Here is a 10,075-nt window from a genome sequence, read left to right as displayed (position 1 = left end):
TCTGATTATAAAGATACATGTTGAAAGGAAAAGTATCGGCTCAGGACCCCCCAAGGTCCAGTTCTCCTGAAAAGGAGATTTATTTGACCCAGAAGGACAGAAGGATAGGAAGTGAGAGTCAAACACAGGATATAGAGATTGAGGGAGAAGGAGAAGGAACAAAGGAGAGGGGAAGGGGTGTTTGTCCTGAAATAGGACCAAGGGCTGCCTCTAGACAGAGGAGACAGTTGTGGCGCATAGGAAAGTGGTGTTTTATAAAGGCACAAGGGGGAACCCCCTGTGTTAGGATGAGGTGTTTAATTTTAATTGGGCATGTTAATTAGGTGAGCCAAAGAGGGCTTTTAATTGCTGGACTTCAGTTCTTTGATAGCTGGACCTTGGTAGTCAGCTTCAGGAGGAGGAAGTGGCCAAATAAGGGAACAGACCTTGATATCTCGCTTTAGGGTCTAATCTAATGGTTTTTAGCAAGGCAGAGGGAATAGGAGAGGAGGGCAAGGCCTCGGTGAGACTTGCTCACCAAGCTCAAGCTGGCTGAGTCCCTTCACATGTGCCCCCAAACAGTTAAGAGTACAAAACGAGGAAGGCAAAAAAGCTGTAATGCTAAGGACAAAAATCTCAGAAACACCCCAAGTAGCAGCCGAAATGTTTGTCTATGTGCTGATCTGGACATCTTTGTCTTTTGCTCCCTCTTGAAAGCTGTGTGTGACCTCCATGTAGATGAAATCTACTTTTGTGAACAAGGGTTTCTCTCTATAGCTCACCCACTTCCTCCTCTGCACACAGTCACCCGGGATGCCAGCAGCTATCTATGGTAGTCTTTCTGGACAGGCTGCTTCTTCATCCAAGCTACCAAAGCATTCCTAATGACATCTTCAGGATTTGTTGCCAGGTGACATCTCACCAAATATACTGAGGAACACGGTGACATTGATGGAGCCTGGTGCCTCGTTCAGTGTGGCATCCAGGTATCCACCAACTGCATTTTTTTTCCCAGTGAGGCAAATAGACCATGCAATTCTCAATTCTTCCTTGTTCAGGAAGCCAATCTGATTCTACTTGATGACTTTTTTAAATCCCCGAGGTAGGGTTCCTCAGCATTACTTTGTTGCTGTCATCGTCGTTTCGAGACAGGGTTTCTCTGTGTAGCCCTGGCTGTCCTGGAACTCACTTTGTAGACCAGGCTGGCTTCGAACTCAGAGATCCTCCTGCCTCTGCCTCCCGAGTTCCGGGATTAAAGGCGTGCACCACCACTGCCCAGCCTAGTCTTTTTTAAGGTCTCTTTTGCCTCCTGGATCTGTGATTAGTTCTGTGGGACCTGAAGAGCATCTGGTGGAGTGACTGTGAGAGCACAAAGACCCTGGTGAGTTGAGGGTGGGGACTTGGAAGTTATTTCAGTGTCTTGAAGCTGAAGCTTTGCCTGACTGGGACGCTATGAAGAGTCACCCAGGGATATAAAAAACGGTAGGGAATGAAAGATTGAATCAAGCTGTTGCCAGAGCAACAGAATGGGGTGGGGTCGAGGCACCGCGACCAAGTTCTGTCTCCATAGAGGATGCGCAAGCTGGACATCAACATTCCTAGAGGTACACACCATTATGCGAAAGCTGTGGTCCGGAGGGAGTGCTCAAATACAGATTGGCCACGGTGCTCTCTGATCCTTAATCCTGCCCGCTCTGAAACCTCATAAACTGAAGACACATCCCTGAACCTAGGGGTGTAGTTCTCCAGAATTTTCGGGTTAAGGAGGGGGGAGTAACTCAGCTGGGGGAGCGGGTGGAGCACGGTGCTCTCATGAGTCCAGTTGGCCCGGGCCTCAAGCCATGGCGCCCAAGAAGAAGCGCGGACAAAACGCCGCGCGCAAGCAGGAAAGTGCGGAGCCACCGCTCTCGGAGCGCGCGCAGTACTTACAGCGCGAGTACGCGATGCTCTCAGAGAGCCTGGTGGCCTGTGAGCAGCGGATAGACCAAGTGCTGCAGAACAACGCGTTCCTGAACGGCGAGGCGCAGCGCTTGCGCGAAGAGAACCGGCTTTTTGCCAGTTATGTGAGCGCGCGCGCCCTGCGCTGCGCCAACGCCATGGTGCGCCTCGAGGACCAGAACCGCATAGACTTGGCGCAGATCCGGTGGCAGCGAGCCGAGCTGGCGTCCTTCTACCACGGCCGTGAGGACGGGGTGCGCGCACAGCTGGAGGACATGAAGAAGCGCGCGGAAGACATGACGCAGCAGGTGCAGGAGCTTCAGCCCTACAAGGCCAGTGCGCGCGCCCCCGCGCGGACCGGGCGGGGACGAGAGGGATGGGCGCGCTCCCTACCGGTGCGCTGATCGGCGGCACCCCCCACCCCCACCCCAAACCCCACCTCACCCCATGTAGGAGCTGCAGCTGGAACAGCTGGCGCGAATCCGGACCCTGGAGCGCGAGCTGCTGCACATGCGCGTGGAGCACACGCAGCTCCTCCACCGGGTGAAGCGACGCTTCCTGGATGACAAGTCGGCTTTCGAGCGGGAGGCGCGCCTGCACGTGCAGTCCCTGACGCGCCGCGCAGAGCGGGAGGCAGCGCGTTCCCTCATTTCCCACGCACATGCCCTGAAGGCAGACAATGGGCGTCTCCGACAAGAACTCATGAGGCTTCTCCAGAGGACCCAGCTACTGCAGGACATGCGACAGCAGCTGCTAGAGCAGCGGGAGCAGCTGCGCCGAGAGCACGTGGACATGCAGAACCTGGAGCAAATGCACGGCTGGTTGCACAGGGGCCCTGGGGGGCCACCACTCTGGCAACCACCTCAAAGCCAACAGCCCAACTTGCGCATCAGGTCAATTGCCACCGCGCTGGACTCAACCTATCACATTTTAAGAGCCCAGGCTACGCCCCAATCAGTTCCGGGCTCCCGGATCCCATCGGTAGATCAATCACACCGAGCCTCCAAGACTCCATCTATATTATCCGGTGAGTCTTTTCCGGGCCGGTCTCGGAAGGCTGAGTCTGTGATTGCTCCCCAGAGGCCGTCACGTCCAGGATCTCGAGTCCCATCTCTGACTCCATCACGCAGGGGCTCGCGGGTCTCATCCGTGACCCCGTCACGCAAGGGCTCCAGGGTTCCATCCATGACCTCAGGTCCCTTGCGGTCTCGGTCTCGCGAAGACTCTCGGATCTCTCCACAGCCCTCCTTGCGTGAGGTCATTCCAGAAATTGACACACCTACAAAGTCCAGCTCCAAGCTTCTCTCTGCCCTGTCGGAAGATCAGGTCCCTCTCAGCCCACAGTTGGAGGAGACAGAAAGCATTGAAGAGGGCACAGAAACTGTCTTGGAGCAAGCCTGAACCCACACGAGAGGGCAGGCCAGTAGGGAATGGGGTGGAGAGACATACCTTGGAAGATTTCTTGATGCATAAGTATATTAATAAAATTGTAAAACAAACTCCGTGATGCTCTGGCACTTGCCTGGGTCGATGCCCCTGTATTTCAAGTGAGCAGAGGCCTGCCATTCGAGCTACAAGTGAGCTGATGTTTCCTTAGCTGCTGGAATTCCATGTTCTTCTACCGACAGCCAGCAAGGCAGGCATAGGCAGTACTCAGGGGAAGTTGGGTAATGTAGTTTCAGCAGCAGAGAACAGATCCTCTTCTCAGCACAGGGACAAGTTAATGGGCTTTCCCAATACATACATACATACATACATACATACATACATACATACACACACACACACATGCATACATAATACATATTCTAATTTAGGGATACTTTCAGCCATCTGGGATTCTGTTGGATACAGTTATGCCCCTTAATTTATTTTTGTTTTGATTTTCGAGACAGGGTTTCTCTGTATAACCCTGGCTGTCCTGGAACTCACTTTGTAGACAAGGCTGGCCTTGAACTCAGAAATCCACCTGCTTCTGCCTCCCAAGTGCTGGGATTAAAGGCGTGCGCCACCACTGCCCGGCTCCCCTTAATTTTAAATACATCCCTGTGTGTTAACTGAATAGGACTTTGACTTGTTTTCTTCTGGTGCTGGGTGTTGAACCCAGGCTGTATGGATGATAAACAACCTACCTCCTGAACTGTATCCCAAGCCCTGTCCAACTTTCTTCAAGACATGATTAAAATTAGGAAATGCATCTTGGAGAGAATACTATAAACTAAATCATACTGGCCAGATTGTCCCTGTGGTGTCTGTAGCTAGCTATGGATCTTACCTGGGTCACATCTTACATTCCCTTGTGCTGGTCTGACCTTTTCTTTTTAGAAAGGTCTATGTAGGTTAGGCTGGCCTTGAACCCAAGAGATCCTTCTGCTTCTGCTTCTTCAATGCTGGGATTAAAGGCATTTACCAACACCTCAGCCCCTTTGTCTTGTCTTTTTTTTTTAAACTTCTTTTTAAAGATTTATTTAATGTATATGAGCTCACTGTAGCTGTCTTCGGACATACCAGAAGGCGGTGTTGGGTCCCATTACAGATGGTTTTTGAGCCACCATGTTGTGATTGCTGGGGATTGGACTCGGGACCTCTGGAAGAGCAGCCAGTGCTGCAAACCAGCATCTCTCCAGCCAGCTTTGTCTTAATGTGCAAAGCCAGTCGTTAAAATGCTTAACTGAAGTTTGGAGTCTGTTGGCTTTGGGCACCTTTCCTGTCCAGGAAGTTCAGGGTAGGCGATACTTCCTGACCCAAGGTGTAAGATGAGGGAGCCCACAGCCTTGGTACTTCTGCCACTGCCTTGGAGATCTTCAAGTTCATGTGTTCAATGATATGGCCATTGACAGAAATCCCATGGACCTTCCACATGTTTGGACCAGGGTAGGTTGGCTAGACACTTGCTAGAACTCTGATGCAGCTGTTTCTGGGACAATATTGGATGGGACTAGCAAAGTAGAGGCACCTCCCCCAAGAGGTCAGTGTGGAATTCCCTCTACAGCCTAACTAACCAAACCTCCTCACCCACTCATCCATTGTTGAGGGATAATGCAAATGGTAGAGCCACCTCAGGAGACAGTTTTAGGGTTTAATAAGGCTGTATTTAAAAAAATAATTTGCTTGGTGGTGGTGGCTTATGCCTTTAATCCCAGCATGCAGGAAGCAAAGGCTCGTGGATCTCTCAGTTTGAAGCCAGCCTAGTCTACAGAGTGCATTACAAGACAGCCAGGGGCTACACAAAGACACCCTGTCTCAAAAAGAATCTTAGCAGTTTAGAAAATTGGCTGCTCTTCCAGAGATTCTGAGCATCCACATGGTGTTCATAACCATTGACAATGGGACTGGATGCCTTCATGTATACATGCAAAGTACCCATACACAAGAAATAAATCTTTGAAGACTTTTTTAGATTTTTATGTGTATGAGTGTTTTACTTCTGTGTATATATGTGTACCACATGCATGCTTGGTTCCTGCAGAGGTGAAAGGGGGTGTCCGATTCCCGGAACTGGAATTACAGATATTTGTGAGCCATTGTGTGGGTGTATGGGTCATCAGGAAGAACAGCAAATGCTTGTCACTGAGCTGTCTCCCCAGCTCCCTGCATGGAATCTTCTAAGATCTAATAGTCAGGTTGCAGGGCTGTAGACCACAAGGGTGTATGTCCTGCTGTCCAAGAGCAGCCTTGTGACCCGTTTAGAAACCAGACCTCTTCCATCAGGTACTAAAATCTCTGTGCTGCGGATATCTACATGTATTGCATACATGTGGGTGCGCTTGTGAAAGTCAGGAGTTTGACATCATCAGGGGTCTTCCCTGATCACCTTCTGCTGTATTAATGAGGTCTCTGGTTGAACTTAGTCCAGCTAGCCAGTTTGCCCCCAGGAATCTCGTTTCTAACATTATGGGTGAGTGCTAGAGATCTAAACTTGGGCCCTCGTGTAGGTAAGCACCTGCTTTATCCAGTGAGCCATCCCCCACCCTCAGATGCTACCGTCTAAGTATGAAATACTCACTAGATAGTACTACTGCCATTTGAGTGGGTTACCCAAACAGCCTCGCCAATTCAAGCCTACCGACATTTTCTGCGAAGGGGGTAGGTCATCAGACCATATCTAAGATTCTGGCCACTCCCTGCTGCCAGCGCCCAACCTTGTCTGATATTGCCCCAGCTGCAGGCAGTTCTCAGAAGTGCTTGAGCATATAGGTGGGGTGTTAACTGAAGGTGGAACTCGTGTGAAGCTTCTCCATAAAGTAAGTAAAATATTGGTTCACCAGGTTACAGTTGAGTGGAATCCTTCCTTTGAACTCCCTGTGGTTGCCAATGTTGGGTGAGTCCCACGCCTTCTGTGGTATTTTGAGCCCTTGGCCTCCAGGTAGTGATGCTGTTTCAGGGATGTTTTCGAGGCACCGCTTCACTGGAGAAGTGTGTCTCTGGGGGCGGACTTTCCCACTAAAAACCCCATCCTACCTTCAGTGTTGTCTTTGCTTAGTGTGTGTGGTTGAGAATGCGTGCTCTCAGGTTCCTGCATCTGCTGCCATGCTTCCCCGATATGATGGACTCTGATCTCTCTGGAACTGAGTCAAAATAAACTCTCCTTAAGCTGCTGTTGGCTTTGCTGTGTTACCACAGCAACAGAGAAGTGACTACTACAGCATCCCAGCTAAGTCATGAGACACTCAGGTCCCTTCTCACCTCTGAAATACCTTTTTAAACAAGAGGCATAGTTTCTCTTCTTCCTTTGTATGGTATGGGGTTTTGCAGTTTTCCACATGGCCTGTGGACTGAGAAGGCATGTAAGCTATAACGGGCACTGGGAACAGCTGGCCCACAGCAATTGCTAGATGAAGCTTCAGGTCATCAGTAGTTGTCAAACCTGTGTCCCTTTGGGGGTCAAATGACCCTTTCACAGGGGTCACTTAACACCACCGGAAGAAATTTACATTACGATTCACAAGAGTAGCAAAACTACAGTGGCAAAGTAGCAACAAAAATAATTTTATAGTTGAGGGTCACCATAACATGAGGAACTGTATTAAAGGAGCATCTGGAGGGCTTGAGTTGGCCAATCTGCTGCCGACGGCTGTGGTGGCGCATGTTTGTGATCCCAGCACTTGGGCTGAGGAGGCAAAAGGATCAAGTTCAGGACCAGCCTGGGCTACACAGAAGAGACTATCTCAAAACAAGTGAGATGAAGTGACATTGCAGTTGTAAATAGGGTAAAACAGGTGGGACACAGGGGTAATGTGCTGCTGGCCATCTGTGTCTTCCCATCCCCTCTGGTGACAATACCCCAAGCTGTGACAATCCTAAGCTCTAGTGGTTACCCACTTCTAGTCAGTGAGCATTCTGGAAGATGGCTGGGTCACTGCAGGTTTAGGCTGGTCTTCCCTCAGGTTTGAAATGGGAAATACCTCTGTAGCTCCCATGTAGCAACGCAAACTGATGCAGGTTGTCAAATGCCTGACAAGTATGCAGAGGCAGGGAGATGGCTGAGTGAAGTATCAAGTCTACTCAGGTAGAGAGGTGGCCCCAGCCTTCCATGATCCCCAAGTTGCCACTGTGAGTGGATCTCAGGTTTCCACAGTACTGTGAAGAGGTGACTGGCGCCTCAAAAAGGATACATTTACTCCAAAATTAGAGCCAACATGCTTCCAACATTCAGTCACCCAAGGGCTTTTTTGTTGTTTCTGTTTTTTGTTTGTTTTTTTCGAGACAGAGTTTCTCTGTATAGCCCTGGCTGTCCTGGAACTCACTCTGTAGACCAGGCTGGCCTTGAACTCAGAAATCCGCCTGCCTCTGCCTCCCAAGTGCTGGGATTAAAGGTGTGCGTCACCACCGCCTGGCCCCAAGAGCTCATTTTATGTCCTTTAGAGACCCACAAAGCACATCCCTGATATAAACACCAGCTGACCATTAGGGGATAGACCTGTGCAGAGAAGTAGGTCTTCCACCCCGAGTTCCTGTGGATTTAAGACTCTGCAAAACTGACACACAGCAAACAATATGCCACAACTACCATGTCCCCAAACCCTCATCTAATTGGTATACTAATAAGGAACCCGCTTAGCCATGGCTTCCCGATGCTGGGATGGGTGGGGCAGCACTGGTCCTACTGGAGATGTATTCTCCTTAGCTCTGTGGACCTCATCTTTGGTTCAGAGTAACCAGTGAATACCACGTGTTTTATAGCTTGCTGGCTAAACAAACTGAGTGTTGCCTGGGATCGAGGTCATAGGCATAATCCTGCCACTTGCTGGTCCCATAGGACAACCAAGTAGCCCCGTGTGCACAGACCTTACAGGGCTGATGTGGTCAGGAGATACTGCTGGCCACTCACCTGCTTTTAGAACACTCCTTCATTCAGCTCTGAGAAGGTATTGGGCAGAGATACAGCAAGCAAACACACACACACACACACCCCAGGTAGAGGGCAACTGGTGTGGAGAGGCATTCAACTCAAGGGTCTGGAGGTATAGGTTTGTAATCCCAGCCCTGAGGCAGGAGGATGAAAAATTCAAGATCAGCCTGGACAGTGTGACTGTTCAGCACCTGTCCAGCTCTAGCTAGGTTCAGATCTCCAGAACTACAAGCAAATCTACTCAAGTCAAAGTCCCCACTCTTCAGACAGGACAAAGCACCCCACAGCAGACCTTTCTGCCCGATCCTACCTGTGAAAGCTCCTCCCAACTCCAACTACTGGACATGGAACAGACGCCTACCTGCTCGGCAGGCCTTAGGTGGAAGGCCAACATGCGCTTGTTTGGACATGGAACAGGCGCCTACCTGCTCGGCAGGCCTTAGGTGGAAGGCCAACATGAGCTTGTTTATCCAAGTTTATAAGTATAGGAAATGAAATGCAGGCTCCTGACTTACAGAAGTAAACTCAGGCAAACTGCTGCAGACCTAACAGTTCCCATGTTGGAACTTCAAATTCACAGAAGTGACCTAGCCTGGTTGCAGTCACACAAGGAGGGCCCCAGTGGGCCCCATTTTTACAGGGCTGGGGATGTGGCTGGGTTTGAATAGTGTCTGCCAGAATGCAGTGTCTGGATTTGATCCCCAACATTACACAAACCAGCTGTATGGTGACGACCACTCAGGGGGTAGAAGCAGAAAGATCAAGCTTGGTCTAGATACACTTTTTAATCTGGAGCCATGACCTGGGGGGAAGAGCCCTTGCATGGAACCTGGTTTGCTCCCAGTATGCACATGGTGCTCACGACAATCTATAAACCTAGTTCTGGGGTATCTGAGTCTCTTTTAGATATCTGTGGGTATCAGGCACACATGTTGTATACATATGTACATGTGGGTAACATACACATAGAATTTTCTGAATCTTAAAAGCAACCCTTGGTGGCTTACTAAGATATCACATGTGTGGCCTTGTGTCCAGAGGCAGGTGTTGGATCCCCTGGCACTGGAGTTAGACTGTTGTAAGGTCTCACGTGGGTGCTTTTAACTGCTGAGCCATCTCTCTGCCCCCTGGAATTCTTTAAAACCATAATCTGTCATTAGATCTGGAGGTAACCTGATTTTATAAGGGGAACATGTGCTTGGTCCCTTGATCAGCTTGTAGAATGCAGGGCTGGATCCATGAGCTCCACCTGGCAGACACATTTCTAGCTGAAAAGCTGACATGCTCATTTATAACTGAAGGTGCCCTGTGGTGCACATGGTCACCTCACACTGCTGTAAGGCCAGGCCTAATTCTAGGGACTTTGCCAGGTTCAGAGCTGAAAGAGGATCATCTAGGGCAATGGCAGCTGAAGCCATCACTTTGGCATGTTGTTTATCTAGGTAGCAGACCTGACCCGGACAGCTCCCAAGCGCCACCTATGTCCAGCACCACAGTAGCTACAGCCTGCGATAGTACAGTGGGGTCTCATTCCTGAAGAGACCCAGAAGCTGAGAATGGGCACAGCCTGGCAGGCATCTCTACAATTCATGACCTTGTACAGAGAGAAACAGGACCACCCAGAAGCGTCCAGTTCTCAACACGGCCAGAAGCAGGGGTTCCAGCTGTCCCTCCCTGCCCAGCACTGGACGGCTCTACAGGTACAAAGGCTCCTCTACTTTCCGGCAGTGCTCCAATGCCACTGGGAAATAACCTGGTTATACTTATAAATAAACCTATAAATAATAGAAGCAAAGATCCAGTATC

The 10,075-nt window shown here is 50.0% G+C and overlaps 1 protein-coding gene across 1 annotated transcript; it reads left to right on the top strand.

The window, feature by feature from the left end:
- The first annotated feature begins 1,595 nt into the window (after nt 1-1,595).
- On the top strand, nt 1,596-3,412 carry Ccdc166 (coiled-coil domain containing 166). The gene is made up of 2 exons (XM_028778922.1): nt 1,596-2,249; nt 2,371-3,412. The coding sequence occupies exons 1-2, from the start codon at nt 1,821-1,823 to the stop codon at nt 3,316-3,318; spliced, it is 1,377 nt and encodes a 458-aa protein (XP_028634755.1). The 5' UTR covers nt 1,596-1,820; the 3' UTR covers nt 3,319-3,412.
- The last annotated feature ends 6,663 nt before the right edge of the window (nt 3,413-10,075 follow it).

The sequence above is a fragment of the Grammomys surdaster genome, unplaced genomic scaffold, assembly GCF_004785775.1.
Source record: "Grammomys surdaster isolate TR1022 unplaced genomic scaffold, NIH_TR_1.0 342, whole genome shotgun sequence".
Taxonomy (NCBI): domain Eukaryota; kingdom Metazoa; phylum Chordata; class Mammalia; order Rodentia; family Muridae; genus Grammomys; species Grammomys surdaster.
The sequence above is the reverse complement of the archived record's forward strand: the minus strand, read 5'-3'. Positions and strand labels throughout refer to the sequence as shown.